At 37.4% G+C, this 25,430-nt stretch overlaps 1 protein-coding gene across 1 annotated transcript; it reads left to right on the top strand.

Annotated features, from left to right (window-relative positions):
- The first annotated feature begins 1,097 nt into the window (after nt 1-1,097).
- On the top strand, nt 1,098-23,026 carry SLC13A1 (solute carrier family 13 member 1). Its single transcript, XM_008492956.2, has 15 exons — nt 1,098-1,196; nt 3,052-3,180; nt 3,920-4,056; nt 7,559-7,746; nt 8,344-8,401; nt 8,491-8,551; nt 9,045-9,208; nt 12,706-12,825; nt 13,917-14,015; nt 14,105-14,206; nt 19,676-19,779; nt 20,679-20,788; nt 21,482-21,643; nt 22,643-22,780; nt 22,883-23,026. The coding sequence occupies exons 1-15, from the start codon at nt 1,098-1,100 to the stop codon at nt 23,024-23,026; spliced, it is 1,815 nt and encodes a 604-aa protein (XP_008491178.2).
- The last annotated feature ends 2,404 nt before the right edge of the window (nt 23,027-25,430 follow it).

A 25,430-nucleotide genomic window follows, 5' to 3' on the forward strand; every position in this document is an offset into this window, starting at 1 on the left:
GTCAGTTAGATCTGAAATACTGCTCTCCTAGTAAGCCTGAAGTCCTACCCTTTTCAAGCCAAAAGTTTGTTTGTATGTCCTGATGCATGGTATCCTTGTAATCAGAAAGTTCTACCAATAGTAAAAATCTACCTTATTGTTCTGATCGTAGCTCAAAGAACTCTTCATCTGTCTCCTCCTCCCATTTTCTGCTTCACGAAAACATCCTGAGCATGAAAGAGTGTATTCTTTCCCTTTTTGATCTTCACCCACAGATAGTGTACAAGCTTCTTTCCTACCCTTTTCTCTTCTTTATTTGATGTTATTCAACTGTATTACAAGAACTGTACGAATTTTTCTTTTGTAATTGAAAAGAGGGCAACTTAGGCTAAAGGATTTATTTGCTTTTTACTCTTTTTTCTCAAAAACTCTCCTTCTCTTAGACTTTCCAAAAGCTTTATATGATGTACGTGGAACACCTTATCCTTTTTCTGCATGAGAAGAGAAAATGAACTATCAAAAACTCCCTGCCAGGCAAGACAGAGAAAGTACTGGTTTTCTCATGTGTTTCAAGTTCTAGACATACAGAATCCATGGAAATATTAAGGTTGGAAGGGACTTCTGCAAGTCACCTGGTCCAACCTAGTCTATCTCCACAGATGAAAATGAAGAATAATTTTTCATTCTGTTTAGTTTAATGATCTTCCGTATGTTTTCACACAATGCCATACCTGGTTTGAAAAAAATATTTTATGTATGTTTTGGTTTCCTACTGAAGCCAGCAGTAACTGGGAGAGCACCTGAAATTTTTGTTTATCTAATTCTCTAAAGCCTGCTCTAATTACTTAAACTTGTTATGAGGAAGGGCAGGGAGAGAAAGTCATGGTGAGGCTGACATCTAACCTTGGTTTATGATGAACATTTATCTTATCAGCCTACTGTTAACAAGCTCACTAAAACAATAAAAAGCAAGATTTAATTTTAACTTGGTTTACTGGCCTGCTTTAGCAATGGCTAAAGGTGATAGCTTAGAAAAATATTAATCAGAGTTAGGTATTTAAAGTCAGACCTATTTTTTGGCAGTCTCTGCAGGGAAGTTCATCTACCAGCCACCAACCATGAAGATTGTAAGCTACCTTCTGGCTTACCGAAGTTTTCTGCTCATTGTCCTCACCCCACTGCTTTTACTTCCACTTCCACTTATCATCAAAACCAAAGTAAGTCACCTGCTTTGAGAGGTAATTATTTTACACCTGTATGTGAAGATTTCTAGATATTTTCAGAATCACAGAGTCATAGAATGTTTTTTCTTTGAATGGACCTTAAATGACTTCATGATGTTTACATTGTGGATTGTATTTTTTCTTTCTCTTTTTGTTTTGTTTTCTTTTGTTATGTTTTTTTGCCAACTCAGAGTATTTCATAGAACTGTAAAAAGGACATAGTTTCATCATAAGACTCTGAGCTGGTTGCATGAAATGATGAATTATATATTTGTTTTCTTGCTCAGAAAATGTTTTTCTCATTTAACGTCATCTAGACTACCTTGGAAATCCTGTCCTTCCTATCACATTTTGGCCACTGTTAAACATCACTATATGACTGCCAGTAGAGATGAATTGTCAGGGAGACAGCTGGGATTACCTTTTATTTAATGATGCATTTTTTTAACTTCATCATATATTGTGTTGTCTGATAGCAAATGACTGGAATCCATGACCTGAGAAATTCTCTTTGGTTATTAAATAGGGCAAAGGGTATGTCAGGACACCTTGGTTTTATTTTACTTGAAATTAATTTCATTAGCATTCAGTAATTCTTGTGGCAGCTCTAGGCTGATGAAACAAATATCTAAGAGTTTTTTAGTAATTCTATTTGCTACAGCTCTCATGTCAGCAGAATGAAATGGACTCCCCCCGTGATGTGTTACTAGACATGCATTAGACTTATCATGCGTAAAAATTAATGCAAGTCCATTTCAGAAGTTCTTGCATCACAGACAGAAAATGGTTACAGAGAAACATACTTCACACACCATGGTTTCAATATTTCAGTTTCCTTCCTGAGAGGAAATCTTTGAGAAATTTTTAATGCTGTAAGACTTAAGTGAAGTAAACATTTGTTAGGTGATAAAAGAGTTGACACTATCAAATTGTTTCATACATAATACAAGCTTCATACAAGAAATAAATGCTGAGTGACTTGGATTTAACACTGTTGTTTTCTAGTTAGAGGTTCCCAGAGCTATTTCATTAAGCTATTGCTTTCCCAATATGAGCCATCTCTGCTGCTGTTGAGTAGTTTCATTCCCTAATGAGTGGCATTAAAAGATCTAAACTGTTTTCCTCAAAAGCAGAAATATAAATCAAATATAAACTACACAACAGAGGTTTCTAGAATTCTAGAAGAAACTACTCTGTCTCACTTCATCTCATTATATTTGGCAGTGGCAGCATTGTATGGGAAGCACTGAAGTAAATTCTCCTGAGAAAAATGAAAACAACCTCCTGTTTTCCACGAGTTTAAATGAAAGACACACTAAAATTACAAGTCTTAAAAACAACTGTGTTTCTTGTCAGTCTTGCACATTGCTTTTTATATTAGATTATATCCTTGCTTTATGGATGCTGATGACAAAACTTCATTGAATACATGAGAGACAGAATTTGACCTATTATTGATTGTGGGTACTTCTAGAAGTTTAAAGGTTTGCTTGCAGCTGCAGAATGTTTCTGATTTATGCTAATTCATGGCCTGAGAGTGCTCGAGAATGACCTGTGTAATCAATTGTGCTTGAAGGAAAAGGCAGCTGACTTTCTTTCCACCTTTTATAAGTGGTAGAATTAAAGTGATTTTCCTATCTGTTAGAAAAAGTACTTTAAAACTGTTTTACAAACTACATTTCATATTTTAGCAGGATCATCAAATCTTAGCAGACAGTAAGTACCTAAATTGAGGTCCCTGGACTCATACTTCCAGGAGAGAGGAATCGCTTTGCTGATGTAGCTGGACTTTTTTCAATTTTCTTAATTTTCTAATTTTTTTTTTTTTTTGGCACCTTTTGTATTCTAGGAAGCAGAATGTGCATACACATTATTTGTAGTTGCCATCTTTTGGCTCACAGAAGCTTTGCCACTGGCTGTTTCAGCTTTGCTCCCTGCCTTTATGTTTCCATTGTTTGGTATAATGGAGTCCAAAAAGGTAATGCTTTTATTCCTCCCTCTCATGTTATGGATTTCCCTGATAAAGTCTCCAATGAAAGAACCAGGCAATATTGAAACATGATAAGTTAATCCATGGGTTTGCTGAGTGCCAATCACAGTCACTCTGCCTCAAGATGTGGTTGCATGCTTTGTCCTCACGATTTGTTCGTATTTCTGAAATAGATTTTTCCAGATTGTGGTTCAGTGTTTAAATGACCGTCAGTGGGAAAATGCTAGATAGATATAAAATATTCTAAATGTTACAGAAGTGAAATGACACATGAAATCACACTAGTGCTTACACTACCCCACATGTAAAATGCTGAGTATACATTTTTTACATCAAGAAGAAGACACCATAGATGGTCATACAAGTTGATGTTTAAAGTTGGTATTTTATCTGTTGGGGAGATGACCAAATTAATGAAAGCAGTGTTTCATTGGTGATTTAGTTCATATATGAGATGTGACTGATGATCTAAGTTGTTCATATCTCAAGCTTTACTTTTCATTTTGTTTTGACACTATGCATCTTAGTGCAGTCACTCTTCCATCACTTGCTTAAATGAAATTAACATCTAAACTAAACATCTAAATGTCTAAACTTAAGTCAATAACATTTCTTGATACTTATTTCATTACGTACCCATAGTGATTCTTTCATTAAGCTGATGATATCAAATACTAATAGAAAATCACTATTTAGAGAATAAAATATTATTTTGGTTTTATTTCAGGTGGCATCTGCTTATTTTAAAGACTTTCATCTGCTACTGATTGGAGTAATTTGTTTGGCAACATCAATAGAAAAATGGAATTTCCACAAAAGAGTGGCTTTAAGAATGGTGATGCTGGTGGGTGTCAACCCTGCATGGTATGTGCTAAACAGTGTCTTGAAGGACAGTAATGTTCTTGGAAAACTATGTATTCCAGAAATAATTTTCTAGTGCTTCTTCTGTAGCAGAAATCCAGTCTTTCTTTTTTATTGAAACACAGTGGATATTTGGAATTATGTGGTTGATTTGGAGATGACCTTATTTTTTTTTTCTGAAATCTGAACTGAAAGTTCTCTGCAGTAATTCTGCTCATAAACAGGATTCTTATGAACAAAAAAAAAATTCTTACGAATTTGTAAATAATACAAGGGTCCTGCTTCTTAACAGTTGTAAGTACATAACATATCTGATGCCTTCAGCTGAAAATCTGTTCCATGCTTACTTTAATGTTTCAATACTATTTGTAAAATCTGGAACACATCCCAAAAACACAAGAAGAATTCAAATACACAGTGAGGAAAAAAAGCCATGCAGCTGAAGATGTTGTGGTGAAGGAAAAACACAGTAAGCACACTTTCTTTATTTACAGTTTTTTCCTTTGTTTACCTATGAAAGAAGTATCAAAGGAATAAGAACCTCCCCAACTGGATAAAGTGATGAGGGAAATGAAATCACACACTCTCTACTTACTCACTACCATCATATAACTTATGAAGTGAAAACTTTTTGCTTGCTTTACAAGCTTTCAGAAAAGCTTTAGGCCCATAGATTCATCTGTCAACACACCAGTAAAGCTGCAGACAAGGTTTGTAGAGAGAGTCTGGCTTACCCAAACTCATGATGCTTATGACTTCTGGTCAGTAAGCAGTCAATGGAAGGAAGTAAAAAGTCTGGAAAAATAGAATCCCCAGGTCTAAAATACAAAATTCCTTTTAGATGATGTGAATAATAACACATCAAGTAAATATTGTATTATTTCTATTCCTCAGTGTTTTGTCTAGTCTAATTTTAAGTATCACATGTATTTTGATTTTACTGCATCTTTTGGTAGCTGGGAGCTTTCATTATTGACAAAATGCTCCACACATTCTTGTTCAATTGCTTCCAATTAACTTTAGCTATATACTTGAGCTATGCAGTCTTAGTTATTTCAACTTCTATTTTTTTGACCATTCCAAAATCTTCAGCTTTTGTTTGAAAACTTGAAGGGAACAACACAAGTGGATGGCATACTGTGCGAAGCTGAACACTGCTGAGGAACTTGCTGTGGATGCAGAAACACACAGCCAGCTGCTGAGGATACCTAGAGCAATTCCACAGACAGCTTTGTAACCCTGTGGATCCACTATGCCTCACAACTATCTCAGCTTAATCCTGATTGTGACCTAAAGATGAGATGATCTGGGAAGGAGAGCATCTTCCCACCCCTCAGCATCTGCTGCTCATTTAGCTGGGCCCACTGCAAGGGGATGCATGCAACATTCTAGGAGGTTTCTGCATTAGAAGACACCAAGGATGCAGCAGTGGAAGCAGAGTAGCAGAATTCTTCTGTATTGTGCATTCTTCTGGAGAAAGTGGCTTGTATCTAATAGTGCAGTAAGTGGGAACAGGGAAACGATTGTGTCTCTGTAGTTGGTACTGGGGAAGCTGCACCTTGAATATTGTGTTCAGTTTTGGGCTGCTTACTGCAAGAAGGACACTGAGGTGCTGGAGCATATCCAAAGAAGGGCAATGAAGCTGGTGAAGGGTCCAGAGAACAAGATATGAGGAGTGTCTGAGGAAACTCTGTTTGGTTAGCCTGGAGAAAAGGAGACTCACAGGAGACCTTATCTCTCTGAACAACTACCTAAAGGGAGGTTGTAGCAAGGTAGGTGTTGGCCTCTTCTATCCAGACAACTGGGCAAGATGAAATGGCCTTAAGTTGTTTCAGGGAGATTTATGTTGGATATTAGGAAAAATTTCTCCGCCAAATGACTCGTGAAGCACTGGGGCAGTCTGCCAAGAGAAGTGGTAAAATCACCATCCCTGAAGGTATTTTAAAGTTGTGTAGGCGTGGTGCTTGGACACATGGCTTAGTGGTAGACTTGGCAGTGTGCTAGGTTAATGGTTGGACTCCATGAGCCTAAGGGGCTTTTACAACCTAAATGATTTGATAGTTTTGTGAGTCCCTAAAGGCCTCCTGTCATTTGAGCTTTGTGGTCTGCTCTGCAAACTAGCAGGGAATAAATACATTCATACAACCTGCAAGGACTGGAATGAGTAATAAAATATTGATTGTGCATTACACAGCAAAGAGTAATTTGATAGTTAAAAGTAAATGAGGTTCTCATCCAAGGTTCCACACAGGATATTTTAACAACATCACAGGGAGAACAAGGCAGAGAAGCTGGGGCTGAGCAGGTTAGGTTATATTTTATTCATTTTTAAACCAATTTTAAAGTCCCTCATTAAAATACACCCCACTGTGTTAAATAGCCACTGGGCCATCAGTCCATCAAATGCTGGAAATTCATGATGAGCGGTTTTGAAACACAGCTAATGTCTTAATTTGTTTTGGTTTTAAATCCTCTTCCAAGTTGTACTAAAATTATATTTCTCTACAATGTGAACATTCATATTCAGTGTGCTTAACCTGACCAGTATTTTCTGCTTTAAAATTTCGTCTGAAAACAAAATTCTTACCCAACTTCCACCTTAGGACCTAATAAAAACTGTAAAGTTTATGGATTTTATCCTACTGAGGACAATTAATGTTGACTCAAGTCCACCACTTCCTGGTCTGCATATTGAAAGTTCACAGAGCAAAGACAAAGATGTCCCTATGGAGAAAAAATCAAGTTTGAACGTTGTTGCTATTTGCTGAAGTGAAAGGCTAAGAGAGGAATTTTGAAGTGTATTTTGCACTATATTATTTTTGTATATAATCTCTTCGTGTGCTGAACAATTCTTGCAGTTTTTGTGAAGGTTAAGCCAAGGGCACAAAAGACTTCTCAGAAAAACCTGCAATGCCACAGCCCCCTGCTCCCGGTTGTTTTCTTGCTGTGGTGGTACATGGTCAACACCTTGAGACAGGAAGGTGGACTATCCAATTCAATATCAAATATGATGTTTATTTAAGCACAAATAACCCCTACACCTGTTTTGGGGCTCTGATTAAGAAATAAATTAAGTACCACTTACCAAATTGTGAATGATTCTTCCTACAAGGCCGGGACTGGTATTAAAAGATTTGCAGCCTTAATCATGAGTCCAGGGTTTTACAAAATAAGGTTTTACAAAATAAGATTAATAGCATCAGCACTTTTCATTTAAAGTTGTGACAGGTATGGTACTCTTTTCTTAAAGATGACAAGTAAAAAATTATTATTGTCCCTGCTTTCATTTTGTAATATATTTGATTCTTTAAAACACAATAATCTCAGTATATGTGATCAAGAGAATTTTAACTCATAAACTTCTTCAGAGATCAGTTACAAGCTTTAAATTTTCAGTGTTTCCTACATTCCAGCTTTGTGTTGCAAAAGCTTTCCATTTCCATTAACTTGGGTGGTGACAGGAGGTGTTGCTGCAGCAGCCACAGACTCTTCTCTCCTATTCCAGGCTTACGCTGGGTTTCATGGTTAGCTGTGCTTTCTTGTCGATGTGGCTCAGCAACACCTCTGCTGCTGCCATGGTGATGCCAATTGTAGAGGCTGTAGCTCAGCAGATCATCAAAGCTGAGGCAGAAGCTGACTCGCTGGAGATGTCTTGCTCTAATGGCTCCATCAACCCGGCACTGGAGCTGGACGGTAGGCACAGGCTGGCGGCTTTGGCTCTGCCCCCCCCTTCACTCTGCAGCAAAGTGAACACCACATAAAATAGTACTGAGTGGCTGGGGAGACACTAAGCAGTAACATCAGTCCTTGCTCCACTGGGAGATTTCTCTTGGGTTTCTGTGGGTGAGGCTGCTCATGTTCACAAAGATTGATGGAAGTGCAGAGTCTGGCAGTGATATGAGAGGAGGGGAGAACGGGCTGGCTGGTTCATCCTAGGAAAAATGTCTGAAAAGAAACAAGACTGCAGGCTACAAGTAGACTGGGAGTTAAATCTTGGCAAGCCAAAAGAGCTCTCCAAGCTCTAGGGTCATGTTGGGAGAACGAGTGAACCTAAACTGGTTACATACACTGTGGGACTGCAAATTAGAAAGATTTCTTCTCATTAAAAGGTTCAGACTCTGGACAACAGGAGTAAGGAATAGGGCAGAAATCAGCTGGTTTTAAGATTGGCACTTGTAAATATATTCATGGGATGATGGGGAGTGATTGAACAGAACAGGACATGCTTACTGAGCCTTTCCAATTTTGCTGTCTGAAATGCTTATCTGTCTTTGCTTCAATGTCTTACAGAAAATATAGGAGAATGTGAAAGCAGCAACTGGAAAGAGAAAGAAAAGCAGCTTAACGGGTAATAGTTATAATTCACTAAATTCTGTTCTAAGAATTAATCCAAATAGATTATATGTTTATTACAATGCATACTTTTATTTTTTCCAGGTATGACAACAATGTGGATAGTGCTGTGTGCACAATTGAAAAGAAAAATGAAAAAGAACAGGTACTTAACTTTTTATGATGAAACTGATGTGTGTAACTTAGTTTTAATCTTAATTTCACATCAGCATAACACCTGACATGACAGCCAGCAATGAAGCTATTTTCACGTGAATAAGAGGTATATACATAGATACACATATACATAGACTCTGCTTATATAGTTATTTCATGTGGTTTTGTGTCCCTGATCTCTTTTACACATCTTAAACCAACCTCTCTAGCATACGAAGTCTGTATATCAGGTCTGTATAAGTATCAGTGTATATATAAATGAAGTTCTTGTGTAAAGACTAAGACAGGACTTCAAGATTTGACTCTCCTTCACTTTCCTGTGCATGAATAATTGTAGAACCTTTGTAAAAACAAACCAAAATATGCTATGTGCAGCTTTATTGGTAGCAAATTGTCTGGCTTTTCTGGGACATCCTTGAATCCTATTCTCATGCTTGATGATGAACCTTTCTATACATTAGTTGGTGTATATTCTTTCGTAGCACGACCTACCACCTGCTGAAGCAGAAAGAAAAAGCAGAAAGGACAAATGCAGTGGGATTTCCAAAGTGATGTGCTTATGTGTTGCTTATTCTGCTACCATTGGAGGGCTCACCACAATCACTGGAACATCAACTAATCTGATTTTTGCTGAGCACTTCAATACGTAAGAGACTACATTAAATAATTTGTATTCTTCTTAATCCAGATATTTGAGCTGTCACATGGCTCCTCTTAAATGCACTAGCAACCTTACCCTTTGATTTGACATTATTTGATTGCATTACTTTCTTTTTGTTATTTGTTTGTTAAAGAACTTAAATTGCATGATTGTAGTTGCCTTAACTGTAAGTGATCACCCAGCATATACAACAGGACCACCATTCTTTGGGTAATTAGTTCTTTACTCTTTGAATAGCTACATGGAAATAGATAGGCTTATCTGAGTAGGAAGACACTACTGAGCATGAATATGAGAAACACTACCTGGCCTTAGAGGACTGTTATTCATTTCTAAGTAGAGCAGAAGCTCAGTTTGAGTCATCTTAGCAAAATCATTAGGAGACTTTCAGGAAGCTATGCTTTGTGCATTGTTGAAATGAGGAATTTAGGTCCTTTAATCAAAGAAAAAGTAAATTATTTCAAACCAGTCTGAAACTGCATTCAGTGGAACACTTTGTTTTGAGGTTACTATAAACATTCTTTAATATTCCTTTCTTTTCTCAGTAGAACTACTCTGAAAAGAAAGTTGACAGATTTCTTTCCAAAGCTTTTGAAAAAAAAATAGTTCTTGCTAAACTTTTTTATATTATTATTATTCTGCAAACTACTCATTGCCAGGAGTATTCTTAGTCTCATTTTAATATAGACAAAACAAAACAATCCTTTTGTTACCTTCTGCCCACTATTCTGAGTTGTACATGGAAAATGATGAAAAAACAGTTATTGATAGATTTTCTTCCAACCTTTGTTCCATGAATGGATGAAATTTGGCTTCAGTATGCTGTGAAAGAGAACTGAAGTGATATGGTTAATAAATCAGCCTGTGCAGTATGAAAATGATAAGAATGCCTGTTATCCGGGCCAAAGAACCACACAGGACACACTGGGGCATTGTAAGTCCTTCAGACTTAAACTGTGAGACACCTAAGCATTTCTGGTTAAAGCAGACAAGACTGATTAGTAAGGGTAAGAATTCTACTTGTTCATTTCCCTGAAGTTGTAGGAAACTTGAAGATAACTGGCTTGCAGCTGGGTGTTCAGTTTGTTGTAGGTGTTAACAATCTCTTAAGAACACATAAGTAGATTGTTGTTCTCTCCCTTGGTCTTCACCCTCTGCTAGCAGCATGTACATGGAGAATTACATGTGTAATCCAGTTTTTTACCCCATCAGGATTTTGTTTAATCTTTATACAACCAGAGACCAAATCTTTAGCTGAAGCTGAATCTACTGCCTAAATGTATAATATTTCTAACTTTAACAGTCTTGCTCCCCTTCTTCGTAGAGGCTACATTTGTACCCTCTCTGTACATTGGTACCCACCCTCTCTGAAGTGGGAATTGAGCAGTTAGGATGACCTGGACACATTTGCAGTAAAATAAATAAATAATAATAAAAGTATTAGTTAACACATGGATAAGCTATGTAGCCAGCAAGTAGGCTAAGCATTTGTCTACTCACCACTGCTTGTAAGATATGCAGAAGCCTTAGCTGGCCAGGGGAGGATCAATGAAGATGAGATGGGTTCTCACTGCTCCCTGGAGCAGATCCTTGGTGATGTTGGGTCCATTTCTTTTGACTCCATATATTTTTTCTTTACTATTTTATCCCTTTCTGTATTGGTGTTTTTCCTCTAGAAACCTTCAGGCTGCTGCAGATCCCATGTAATTTATCTCACACCTGCAGTTTCCCCTCTCTAAGCTTACATAGCCTGGCTTCAGAGACTTTCTCACATCTCTTCCCCACATGAAGCAGCTTATTCAGCAATGTAAGCCAAGCATATAATACAGCTGGGCTGTATTATAGCAGAGCCATGGAACCTGGAGCTTTGAATCTTCAAAATCAGGCTTGCTGACAGGTTACTCAGCTTCTGGAGTAATTATTATCTGGAGTAACTATTCTGGTAACTGACTTCAACCTTCCAACACAAAGAATTAAACTTTGCCAACACTGCGTTATTTCCATCGTAAGCAATTTCATAGAGGAACTAATCTTATCTGGATTTGTTCTATCAACCCAATTTGTTGGTGTTTGTAGTGTTTGCCAGGAAGAGTTTCTTGTTATTTGCACTGAGTCACTGTAAAATGGGGATTGTTACAATCATACCAGAGCTGCTTTGGTTTCTCAGTAAGCAATTATCACACACAATGAAGGAAAAGTCATAAAACACTTCAGCAAATGATGAAATGCTAAGTCAGTGCTATGCTGATGTCAGTTTTTTCCTATCTTGGAATTCTTACATTCAGAATATAATCAAGAAATAATAATAGCACAATGACTTTTCTTGTTCCAGTTTCATTGCCTCCTTCCTATGAGCAATTTAGTTACAATTTAGAGCACCTTCTCAAGAAGTGGGTAGGAGTTGTGTTTTGGTCCCTGCTGGCACTTCATTGCCATTGCAATGTATATAAGAATCATAACAAATACAGATCAATCCTAAAATCTGCACAGTACTTGAGAAAGCATTTATAATAAACATTTACTACTTCAAAGACCTATGTGACCATCAGAATGCCTTTTCTTCCAATAAGCCATGAAATACAAGATTGGCTAATAATTGGAAATAATTGTTACAGCCTCTGCATAGACTTTGTGATTTCCCTTCCATCCAATTTTCACATCAAGGAAGCTTGTCCAAGGAGACTAAAACTTTCTCACTTTTAGCACATTTAAAGTTCTTCTAGCTCAAATGAAGAATGACTCCTGTTCATCAATTGAACTGGAAAACAAGATTCACTTACCTGTCCCTTTTGTCTATCTGGCATTTATCTCATTCAAGAGTAAATTAATTTATTTCAGAAAACCAAAGCCCATTTCTCCTTTTTTCAAATGTACATGGCAGGGAGAGCTCTGGTTGAATGGCCCACATCTGTAAGCAGTAGGTTAAGGCAATGTAAAAAAACCAAGGGGTCTGGAGCAACAATTGAAACAGCAAATGAACGTTCAGCCCTTCCCTGGAAATTAGTAATAATAATTTTGAGTTTAAGCAGTTTTGAAACCTTTATGGAACCTAAAACCAATACAAGTCTCAGTACTATCTCCACTGCTCATTCACTGGATCTTGTTCATTTGAGTATATTTTCTTGTGCTAAAGTCTCCTCTCAAAGAACAGGCTTTCAAGTTCTGTTTCTCTGTAGTCCTAATGGTGCATTACTCTGTGAGTAGCCCTTCTTTTCCTGCTGAACTGAGGTTAGACACATCTTAGACCAGTGCCAGATCCCCAGCCCTGCTATTGATCCAGTGCTCAAATATCTGGCACAGAGAGTTCCAGTAGTGGGTCAGGAACCAGACAGGAGTGCAGGGGAAGAGGTCATCAGAGGACACCTCATGCTGAAATCAGCTGCCTGCCAGGGCCCCTCACTTGCAGCAAGGCTTTTTGGCACTTCTGAAAAGTCTTCATGCCTTTGCAAAGCTCAACAGAACAGCTTTTTGCTCTCCTCCAGACGCTACCCAGCCTGCCAGTGCATCAATTTTGGATCCTGGTTTATCCTTTCAATCCCCATCACAGTTATTATTCTGATGCTTTCCTGGGTCTGGCTCCAATGGCTTTTCCTTGGGTTTGAGTAAGTAAATTATATAATCTATAAAACTAAAGGCTGATGATATAAGATATGTTCTTTCCAGGAGTAAATATTGCATGTGAATTTAACAGCCTCAATAGGAAGATAAGCAGCAAACAGTGATTTTGGGCCCTTGACTAGTTTGGTTGAGTCTGTGGATGGGATGGGAATTTTCTAAAATAAAGACCCTTAACTATTCAGTCCAATGGCAAAAGTCTGTATTAAAAATTATGATAGATATTTCTTTAGAATATGCACACAGCATCATTAAACAGTGTATGCGTGCAAGACAGAAAAATACTAACATTTTATATAATTTGATGTAAGACTGGGAGAGTTATAGTCAGGATGTTGCCCTTCACTTTTATGTGGTGATATGGTGGGTTTTTTTCCCCTCAGAGCTTGTGCTTTTAAGGTTTTGGAGAGGACAAAACTTCTTTTGGGCTGATTCTTCAAAGCCTTGTTCTCTATGTGTTCACTAACATCTGCAGATATAACAATGGGGACACCTGTCCTTCACCATTACATGGCTACATGCCACATGGCTATCACATGCCACAAGAGAGGTTTAGAATCATCCCACACTTACCACTCTCAATGTGAACACTTATTGTTTCATTTTTCTTGGTCATTTCAATAGGTATCTTTTTAACACTGTGTAAAGGTCTTTTCCAAGAATGCAAATTTAGCTGGTAGCAAATAGCCTCCTGATCAGCAGGCAGGTTACTCATACAATACAAACGTTTTCATTCCAAAAGGTAGTAATGCAAATCCACAGATGGCTTTCATTAAATAGCAAGGTTATATATTTGATTGTTTCAATTAGTTTCAATGATTAAAGTTTCAACTTTACTGGGCAAATGAGCTTTTAAATAACAGGACACATCTTGTCGCTGCCTCTGTCAGTCTCCTACTGTGCTTAGTCAATTAATTCTAATATGCTCACTTTGGTGTGTGATAATTAAATGGGAGATGTTGCATTGTAAAGTGAAAAATTTTCCTTTATAAGCTGCTATTGGTAACTGGAAAAATTGGGCTTTATTTTTTCTATACACTGTTAATTCATCATTCAATATTGCTTATTTACATTCCAGCTTTAAAAACATGTTCAATTGTGGCAAGAAAAAAACAGCTCGAGAAGAGGCCTCAGCACAGGTGATTCAGGAGGAGTACAAGAAGCTTGGACCAATGAGGTATGTCAAACAAGAAACTTGTAAGCAAGAAAAAGTAAATACAAATGTGAATTCAGTAAAATGTATAACCTATTCTGCTTCTGTTATAGCTACCCAGAAATTGTTACACTTGTCCTATTCATTCTAATGACCCTCCTGTGGTTTACCAGAGATCCTGGCTTCATCCCAGGGTGGTCTTCACTTTTCCCAAAGTAAGTAATCTTTTTGATACACCAGCAAGAACCGTACTGTGTCTTAACTACATAATTTCTTGTCTCCTCAACTAAAAAAAAACGCTTTCAATACTTCAGAAATATTTGAGTTGAAGGGGTTGAAAACCCTTGCAGTGGTGCCTTCTGAGAAGGATTATGCCTAAGTTTTTAGACTTGATCTGGTGAGGGAGAGCACATATTGATAAATGTTACAGTACCTTACTTCCTCATCAAATCTTCAATTTCAAGAATAAATCTTTGGTTAGAATTTTTTGATCCACTGCATTTAGTGACAGCCACACTTGTAAGCCTAGAGGCTGACATTCCCTTCTCTGACAGCTCTAATTAATAATACAAATTTCTATCTGTTCATATATAACTCTCTCAATGTCACATTTCAACTAACCACCAAAAGCTCAGTAGCATTTTAGGAACTATTACATTTTTTTGCTTTCTGCTGCAGCTTGGTAATGCAGTCCCTTCCCCAGGATCACCTAAACTTATCACTAAGAAATTGGTTGCTCCTGTGAAAACTTATAATACTGTGATACCTTCTGTTCTCTCAATGTAATCCCTGTAATTTAATTTCTTTTGTGATAAAGGTCTGAGTTTTGCTCTGGAGTACTGGGAAGCAGTTGTGGGGTTGGTAGGAGCAGGACTTTGTGCTCTTTAGATCCTTCTGCATTTAACATTTATTACTGAATGGGTCAAAGACCAGTGCTGGACTTAGATGGTAATTTTCCATTTTTTTTTCCTGTCTGTCACAAATGACATGTGAACATGTGTCCATAATGCTCCTTCTCTTTAAATATATTCCCACTGTTCATGCATTCACACACCCCTCCCCAGTGCTCTGCCACAAAGCCAGGTAGGAGATGTTACGAGGAACAGTTGTAGCTATTTGAAGCTTTAAAGTGCAAAGCAAAATTATTTGTTTAAAAATAACATTTAAAAGTGTATTAATAGCTGGGATTGTTTAAAAATTATTCCTTTTTTCATTATAAAAAAAATTGCAAAAGAACATTTTTTCTCTTATAACAACAGTAGAGCAGATGCTCATTGTCTCCTATGAAATACTGGATTCTTGAAGGGGTTATGGAGTGCTGAACTAATCAAGCAATCAGCCAGCTAAGCAATCAGGCTGCCTTTGCTTCTCTGTCTGTTTTATATTAACATTCAGTGCTTATAGAGCACTGATGAAAGAGCTACAGCTTATACTGAAAAACAGACAATGTAAACAACCTTTCAAATGCAGGACTTAAGGTTCAAAGGTGTTATTTCAATCCAAAGATCCACATTTCCAATTTGAAGTTGTCTGGTTACTTTTGCCTGAAGATTTTGTTCACTGACAGGGCAAAGCAGAAGATTTGCATCATCGTTGTGGTTACAGGTTCTGCACAGGGATGTTACTGTGTGGATGCTTCCTAATGTTTTCCTTGGCAGGGAATGAAAGCACGTGTCATGTCACATTAGGCTGAATCATGTTATAATTCGTGTGAGGTAACCTGAAGAGAAACAAAGCCTGTGTTACTCCCTAACAAAACCTTTAAGGGGAAAAAAAAGCATCTCTTACTATTTATCTTGCCTGTTTCTAGACAGCTTTCATTTATCAGTCAATTGTAGTAACAGGCATAAAACCAGGCAATTACGTTTTTACTTTTCTGAGCAATGAAACTTCTTAAGAAAGATGCATGAGTGGTGCAAGGAGCCAGCACAGGTACAGCTGGGTGAAGTAATAAGCCATTTTCTTTAAAGGAAAGAGAAAAAGAAAAAAAAAAAAAAGAAAAAAGCAAAGAGAAACTTCAAAAAGCAAAAAGAACTTCAAAGCCAGGAACTATCAGTGGTTACTTTGTGCTCAACATTATGGTGTCCAAGAGGCTTCTAGCAGTGCATGAACTCAGCTTAGATCTCTCTCACACTTGTTCCCTAATGCCTCTGTGTACAAAATACTTGAGGGTTTTGGATTTAAGAATACTGATAGGTATGTGCACAACTTCCTTAAATTTATGTTACTGGAAACGACTGTAAGGAAATATTCTGTGCCCTTAGACATCTCTTTTCTTTTCAGAAACATGATAGTGCCTACTTTCTGCAGGATTTTATCCCACAGTCTCAAGTCATCCTTAGGAAAGTTCTGTCACCTGACCAGATGAGTTTTTCCCTTGTGAAAACTGCAACATCAGAGCTATAAGTAACCTTGAGACCCTTCCAGATCAGTGAGTGAGTCTTAGTAGGTGGGAATCCCACCTCTTTCAGGGTCTTAAACCAGACAGAACCATCAGATCATTTACTCTAAGATGCAGAAGAGCTCCACTGCTTTGGTCATTAAGCTCAATACAGACTTCTTGTACTAGAACATGAAATCCCAGAAAGCAGCGAGGCTTGATATCAAGGTAGCAATGCAGAGGTTCCTCAGACTTTGGAATTTACTGGTTTCCTTAATAATGTCCTGGTGAATAATCATCTGTTGCCAAACTAAACAAGAAAAATTCACACTTTGTTTTCTGTCTCAATATAGCTTCCAGCCATCTGTTTTTTTTCTTACCCTACTTGATTAAAAACTTTTCTGTGGTAGGTACTTGAAGGATATATGTAACTGGTTTAATTATATCACAAGCTTTGTTTCAAAAAACTCAATGGAATTCTCAAAGTTTTGCTTCAAGAAACAAATTCCCACCACTCTCACCACCTACGTTCATGTTCTCATCCCATTATGTACATCTTCACAAGTTACTGAAAACCCCTTTAAAATACAAACACTGTTGGCTTTTTACAAAAATCCCAGCAGAAATATTGATATTTAATGATGATACGTTCCTATTTTTACAGGGCTGCTTTTTGAAATGTCAGCCAATTTTTCACCCCCTTTTCTGCTGTATTGGTATTAGAGCTCATTTTTAAGCAGCATTATCTGATGCCTTTCAAATATACATTACCTTAACCCGTTATATTTTCTTAAGAAACATTTGTAAATCTATTAAATGGTAATCTTTTACTGTACAGCCCTAAGCCCCTGTTATCTCCCTCTGGAGGCAGACAGCAGGATGTTTTAGTAAATGTTGTAATGTTGTCTAACACTACAGAGAGCAGCACAGGGTAAAAATGCCTATTTCCTCCCCATCTGTTGACAGCCCAGGATCACACATCATTTCTGCTACACTGGTTTCCTTCTATGTCCTGGCCTGATTCCAGGCTGTAGGGTATTAGTTTCAATTACAGGAGTTTAAATTTAGCTTTTGGCCAGGACTTCATGAACCCCATAAGGAACAGAAAGTCCAACAATGGGCTATAGTATCACAGCCAGTGTAAGCAAGGTGGACTTCCCTCACGCTCACACAGATTATTCCTTAAGTGCATTCTTTATTTTTTCTGAATTATCTATTCCTTTCCTTATTCCCAGTACAAGGCCACTATATATTTTTGCACACAGCCCACTTCTCTGCATGATCTCTGTTTTGATATCTCTGATTCTGAGATCTCCTAAATCAACAGCCTTTTTCCTTCCTTATAGGACAATCAGATTTGCAGTGTTATAAGCAGGTGGATGTTGTATATGCAATTGTACTACAGCTTAGGTAGATGGACTTTGAAAAATCTTTGTCTCAAAATTTTATAATGATTGAAAAGCTTCTGTCTGGAGTGATGCCATGTGTGTCTTCATAGTAGTAGGGTCAGATGTGTGTGTGTTCCAAGCAGGTTTTCTGAGAATGATGTTTTGCATCAGAAATACTACTTTTTTGCGAGCAAAATTTTTTTACATTTTTATCAACAAGAGGAATTGCATAGTCCTGCAGCTGGGGAGGAACAACCCCAGGCACCAGTAAACCCTGGGGAACACTTTGTGCAGATTCATGGAAAAAGGCCTGGGGGTCCTGGTGGACACCAAGTTGAACATGAGCCAGAAATGTGCCCTTGATGCAAAGAAGATTAATGGTGTCCTGGGATTTTTACCTGCAACTGTGACTGAAGACTGACACAGATGGCCCAGAAAGGTGGTGGACTTTCTATCTTTGGAGATATTCAAGAGCTGCTTGGGCACAGTCCTGAGAAACTGGCTCTTGGTGACTGCTTGAGCATGAGAGTTGGATAAAGTGACCTCCTGATATCACTTTCCAACCTCAACCACTCTCTGAAGAAGCAGCTACCTAAAGGAAAGTGGAAGCATGACTTGTTTCGGTATCTAAATCTTGCCTTTCTTCAAAACTCCTAGCATCTCCTAAGAGACTGCAAGATAGGAACCCATAGGAAGAGATTTTCTGCTCTTTAGGCCCAGCACATCTGGTCCTAGGCTAAATGAGATATACAGGCAGAACCTTCTGTCTGAAGAAACCAGAACAAAATAGTAACTTGGTTTTTAAATTGTTTTCTGTGCTAGTAGACAGTAGGAAGCAGGAGACCACTTCAGCTTCTACGGTAGCTTCATTTTGTGACGGTGTTAGCTAGAACTATGCTGACTGTCATGTCAGATGCTATGTACATGAAGGTTTTTTGAATCTCACCTGGCACTGTTAAAACAAAGGGAACTATAAGATTATACATTTGTAAAGTACAATTGGGAGGGGATTTTTCCCTTTCAGTGAAAAGCTTAGGTTTAGAATAAACCTTAAGCTGCTGGAAAAATCTGTTGGGAAATTAGGCACCTACAGTGCCTGCATATGTAGAAAAGCATATGCTATAAGGCTGAGAGGACAAATATATTGCCACACTGGTTCAGGAAAACATACAGAAGAACTTACAGAAAATAAAAAAAATATCAAATATAAGAAAATAGTGGTTTTAACATTCTTTAGCAAAATTCTTATTCATTTGAATGACCATCTTGACTGAAATAAGTCAGACTGGTATACATCATCACTTGTCTGTGACAGAATCAGATGTGTTAAAGTGGCTCCTTACCTAATCTTGGGGCTGTTTTATATAAGTTAGAAAGACATTAAATAATTTTAAAAACACTTGTGCAAGTAGTTCTCAGGAACTGGAAATGACCAAAATAAACAGGGCCCTTATGGCTATGATGCAAGTATTGACAATCATTGGAAGAAGATAACAAATCTCTGCTGCCTTCTCTTAAATGGAAAAACATCATCCTTTGTGGGTATGCACAGTGCTCTTAAGGCCCATTGAACTGAATCTCTTACTGAGCTTACTGAAGTTAAAAAAATTATCACTGAACGTTCTCCTCCCCAGCTAATTTTTAAAAATTAGTTTAATGTAGTTGCCAATTAAAAATAGAGTTAGATGGCAAGCAACAAAGGCAAAAACTAAAGCACCTTTCCCCCATCCCTGTTATTTCCTTCATTCTTGACTCCTCTGCCTCTTCCACTGCACCAAGTGGTACAGAGGGTGGGGAATGGGGGGTTGTGGTCTGGCCATAACAAGTCTTTTTTGCTTCTTCATCTTCCTCATCATTCTTTCACACTACTCCTCCTGACTATATATATTTATGCATTTTTTCCATCTTTTCCTTAGGTATAAAGGCTATGCTACAGATTCTACAACTGCCTTAGTGATAGGTCTCCTGTTCTTTATTATTCCAGCAAAAACATTGTCTAGGACTTCAAACGGAGAAAACAGTTGAGTATATTTTGATGTGGATTTTACAAAAATCAGGTATCTAAGATGCAATCATAAACATAACTTATTGTGCTTGTTAGAGGAATGATGTTAAATTCTACCATTTAATCTCAGTAACGTATAATCTCAATACAGGATAATATTCCTGGGGTATAAGGCATCCCTGGCCTAGAAGTCTGCACTAACAATTAAGCACTGTGAGCAGCAGGAGATAGAGCTGTGCAGGAAACCTGCTACCTGCAGACCACCCCCACTAATCCAAACTGCCTTTCCATTGACACCAGTGGGCTTTGAAGGGGGAATACAGGGGGTAGGGTTGGGTTTATTTTATGAAAATGTTGCTGTTTATATAAAATCTGTAAAATCTGACATGTAAAATGAGTCCATTCTCACTTAATATTTCCCCTTCAAAATAGAACTTACCCTTTTTTAAAGTATACCTCCAGATTGACCTCTTCATGCATTCAATTCTGCTGCTGAAATCAATGAGATCTGGGGTTCACAGGGAATGCAAGATCAGAACCTAAATGAGTCTAAGCTCAGCAATCCATCTGAATAGTGAGTGCAGTTTTACTGAGTACATTAAACTCATTGGTATCCCACAGCTATTGTCCCCATCGGGAAGGAGGGGAGAGGGGACAATCCTCCACTGGTGGAAGCAGTCACAGCTCTGCTCAGCTATGATGGTTTTCACCAGCTAAGGATCAGTCCCAGGAAGTTCAGGTTGCTCATGCCCGAGATTTTCTTCATGTTATAATAATGAGGTTTTGCCTGTGAATATTTCTCAAGCACTTTCTCAGAGAGACTATTTCAAGATGTTTTTCAGTATCCTTTCAAATATTGAGGAGGGGGGGGGGTGTTGGGCTTTTTTTTTTAATTTTCTTTTTTTTTCCCCTAGCTGTTTTTGGTTACATGCCACTGATTACTTGGAAGGAGTTTCAGTCATGCATGCCATGGGAAATAGCTATTCTTGTTGGTGGTGGGTTTGCTCTGGCAGACGGCTGTGAGGTAATGCAATTAGAGAAGATACTGAACAATTAATGTGACTCACATCAGGATCAAGTCAGACAGGCACTGAATTCACAGTTATTCTTTTGTTTTAGCAAGTTAGTCGGTAGCAATATTGAACACAATAAATGTGATTAACATTCAAGGCGCTCACAAAGCAGGGTTACAAAAAAAAAGCACAGTTTGCTTTGTCTTCCAGCCCTGTGCACTATGAGGACCACTGTTAGTTATTTAATTCAAACTGAATGGTTGTAAGAGTTGTGCAGACAGACCATTTCCAAAGCCTTAGGGTTAGTGTCTCATGCTACCGAGGTCCCCCGTACATCGAGCCCTAATGGCTGCTCCACAAATTGAGCAGATTTGGCCCCAAACTCTGGTTATGAAGCCTGATACATGCATACTGCAATTTTCTGATTATGACTCCTCTAAACCTCTCAGAGGAACAAATATAAAAATATAGAATATAGTTTCCTTGGGTTGCTATAAGGTCACCACTGAATTAGGAAACTGCTTAAAAACATGGTAGGCATATGGAAAATACTTCAGATTTTTTCATTTACATAAATAATTCACAATTAGCAAAGAGTAATTTCCCATTCTCTTACATTATTAGTAGTATAGCTATTAGCATTTGTTAAATTTTATTTTCAGTGGTTTGTAAAGCATTATCTTGTTGTTTTACTCCTTATGCAGGTTTCAAAACTTTCTGACTGGGTAGCAAGTAAATTGACCCCTTTAGGATCATTACCCTTGTGGCTGGTTATCCTGATATCATGCCTTATTGTCACTTCAGTCACAGAAGTGGCCAGCAATCCAGCTACCATTACAATATTTTTGCCCATATTGTCTCCTTTGGTGAGTATTACACAGGTTGTTTTTAATAATTATCTGGTCTTTTATCCATGTAATAGTATAGCTGCTCAAAGAAGCAGTTTTAAAAAGTCTCCAAAAAACACTTCATGCATATTGGGTTTTTTGGGTGTTCTTTGTTTGGTTGTTTGTTTTGTTTTGGTTTGTTTTTTTCCTATGCTGTTGTGCATTGGTTGCTTGGTTATTTTGGGACTTTCCTGCAAGAGATGTTGAAAATTCAGTAAAATTAGGTAAAATTTCAACACTCAAAAATTGATGCTGTTATTCCTACTTGTGAATATTCAAATACATAAAAAAAGACAGCTAAGTGTTTCATTTAGACCATATCTTCGGTGAAAATGGTTAAAACATTGCAACTTTTCAAGCTGTCAGCAAAGAGAAAATAGGGCTAATAAATGTGCTTTATATGTAAATCTCATTTCTTCTCTTCTTGATTCAGTTGTGTCCTTTTTTCTCACCTTTTTTATCAAAACATTCAGTTCTTCAAACTTACTGGTGATCTTTGAGTCTGTAAATTTTCCTCTTGGCCAGCCTAGACACATATAACTAATGCCTTTTCCCTCTCTTTCAAAGAAACCTTAGTCCTCACTTCATGAAATCCCTCCTATGTATTATGTACAAATTCATCTTTATCATTTGTCTTGCAGGGTTTTGCCTTTTAAAGCTTGTGCAGTGTGCAGTTCTTTGCAATAGTCTTACTTTATGGACTCAACTACAATTAGAGGACACCAGGCTTGAATTTAAAATTCAGTAGTTCATCTGCATTATAATATGCTTTATTCTGTATTATAATATGCTCTTCACCTCTGAAGCATTCCCAAAGATAATTTTAAAAATAAGTTCTCAGGAATGATTATTTCTTACTATTTATATTGACAGATCTGTCCACAGCTCACTTGTATTAATATAAGAAATGTGTATTTAAAATTTCATTTGGTAAAAGTGTCCCTCGATAGCTGATCTCTCTCTTTTATTTTACAATAGGCTGAAGCCATTCATGTGAACCCACTTTTCATTTTGATACCTGCTACTCTGTGTACTTCCTTTGCATTCCTGCTTCCTGTAGCAAACCCAGCCAATGCCATTGTATTTTCATATGGTCATTTAACTGTTATGGACATGGTGAGTTTCAAGCAAAACTCCCCAAAAGGGATTTTTAGGATTTTTTTAAGCTTTCTTCGGTTTATTGATGTGAGTTTCTGCTTTCTTTTTCCTCTCCATTAGGTGAAGGCTGGTTTGGGCATTAACATCATTGGAGTTGCTGTAGTCATGCTTGCTATTATGACATGGATAGTGCCAATATTTGATCTCTATACTTACCCAAGCTGGATACCAAACATTCCTTCTGCAAATAGCACTGGGTTGTAAGAAGGAAAAAAAAAAAAAAAAAGAGAGAGAAAAAAAGTTAATCCTGGGATTGATTTGGATTGTTTTTTTTTTTCTTTGCTTTTCAGCTGACATGTGGTGAGTTACTTAAAATCCCACAAATATAGGGATCCACATTACCATAAATGCTGTATTTCACAGTCCCAGAGATTAATGATCCAGTGTGAGAGTCTAATCAGGAAGACTGCTAGATTTTCTAAGTATACAGTTAGATCAGGATTCTAATCTAGTTCAACCAATCTGAATTTTCATATCTTCATGTTATGAAGGAAAGAATAAAAGTGCATAGCCATTATCACTGGCAGTTCACCCCCATTCTCAGGACAGTGGAATAATGAGGTTTAAATTTTATTATTTCAAATACATTTTGTTACTACTATTTTGGTGATATTTGGGGTTTGTCAAGGAACATATTAGTTTTCTCTTTTCTGTATTCAAACATGGTTTGAAACGGCGTTGATCACAAACAAAAGACCAGGCAGGGGATTGTCTTTACAGACCTGTCAAAAATGCACAGAAAAGAGAGAAGAGCAGCATGACCATTTACACAGCACTTTATCTGTTAAGCACCTTGTAATCTGGAAGGAGAATATATACTTAAGCATATGTTTAGCCTACGTCCTTCCAGCACATCACTGAAGCATCTCATTGTTGCAGTTTAGTGTTTTTCTGAATAGACACATATTGATAGATCTGTATTGATCTGTCTGAATGGAGGCTAAATTACCATCATACCTCTCTGCCAGAAGTAGAGGTATATCCCCTTGATGAAAGAAAGCACAAAATAGAGTGCTGAAGTTGTGACCATCAGTCCATCAGTCAAGACTACAGTGCACCTGGACCAGGAGGCTCATGATCTCTACAGGATAGTTGGCATTTTAGGGTTACTGGACTGACTGTGTTAATGTTGTAAATAAAAAACAGTGCCATGTGGTCAGAAAGGAAGGTTGGAGTTCAAAGGTATCTTCAAATACTACTGTTTTCTATGGTTGTTACATTGTTTTTCATAGTAAGGACTAAAGCTTTGTTTTCACCTATTGGGAAGGCGTGAAAACTTATAAAGAGTGTTCAGTTAATAGTTGGAAAAAGCCCTATGTGTTTAGCTTGGGTCATCTCTTAGGGCACCTCTACAATGGTTGTAAACTTTAATATGTCTTTTGAAAATAATATATCAGGTTTTTTTCCTAACAACAATTTTATTAGATGGTTTACATCTGGTTTTGATGGGGTATATTTAGAGTAGAAATGCTAGCTATGACTTCTATAATGCCAGAATATATTGTATAGGATTGTTACATATGTAGTTTGCTTTCATCAGCTACTAGTTGCAGATTCAGCTGCAATGAGTTATTAAAGAAGCACTTTTTCTTAATGCTGAAGTTTTTCTGTAATTGCTATTTGTACTTGCCATTACACTTCTCAGCCTGACTGAGGTTGCTGTCTCTCTAGGATGGCTGCCTCCCTTGTCTGCTTTTTTCACATTTTTATTTTTTGTTTCGTTTTGCTTGTTTTTTAATGCAGTGGTTGACAAAATAAGGCTATATCCATAACTAGGCCAATCAAGAGCTGCCACTGTACAAATAATGTTACTTGATTCTGATTACAGATATGTACTTCCTACCTAAATGAGGCCTCTAACTCATCAGGTACTAGAGGGAAATGCTTATGCAAGAAGATAATCCAAGATACAGGTCCTGGATTATATCATGTGGTGTCTTCCCAGAGAAATGTGCAGCACAGAAAGAAGGAGTTCATGGTTTATATAGGTCTTTGGTCTAACAGGCATGGAGAGGAGAACCAGCTAAGAGTGCTCATACTCTAAGTTTCTTAGGTATCACTTTTCCATTTATGTCACTAATTTCCAGATTATTCAAGAGCAGTGGAAAAAGTGAATCATGGAGTATTTCAAGTGGAAGGGATCTCAGAAGATCATCTCATCCAGCCTCTTGCTCAAATTAAGGCTAGCACTGAATTCAGTTGCTCTACTTTTTGGTTTATTCATGGGATTATAGATAATACGATAAAAAAGGCCCCAGGTCTGAATACTCACATAATGCAAACTACAGAATTTCCCTAAACATTTTTTCAGAGTAGAGCATGTGGCAAAGTATCTTAGTAACCAAGAAGAAAGGTTCAAATTGTTTAATAAAATATGTGCTTTTCAAAACTATATTAATTACAATCCCTTTAAGCATCAAATAATATTCACAGAGAGAAGGGAGGAATTTGTAAAGTAAAGCAAGTTAGTCATCTGTTGGGCGATGTGTATTTATAAGGTATCAAAATGAAATGCAGAATTATAAATAAAATGACTTTCAGTCACCAGCGTATTAACTGTCACAATGTACCATATTAGTGACAAAATGAAATGGCAGACATGAGGTTT

Source organism: Calypte anna, chromosome 1, assembly GCF_003957555.1.
Source record: "Calypte anna isolate BGI_N300 chromosome 1, bCalAnn1_v1.p, whole genome shotgun sequence".
Classification (NCBI taxonomy): domain Eukaryota; kingdom Metazoa; phylum Chordata; class Aves; order Apodiformes; family Trochilidae; genus Calypte; species Calypte anna.

Bases quoted from the DNA above. Each gene is read 5' to 3' on its own strand.
- SLC13A1 (XM_008492956.2), top strand. From the start codon at position 1,098: ATGAAGATTGTAAGCTACCTTCTGGCTTACCGAAGTTTTCTGCTCATT. The intron at 14,016-14,104 runs GTATGTCAAACA...CTTCTGTTATAG, and splicing joins AAGAAGCTTGGACCAATGAG to CTACCCAGAAATTGTTACAC. The intron at 21,644-22,642 runs GTGAGTATTACA...ATTTTACAATAG, and splicing joins TGCCCATATTGTCTCCTTTG to GCTGAAGCCATTCATGTGAA.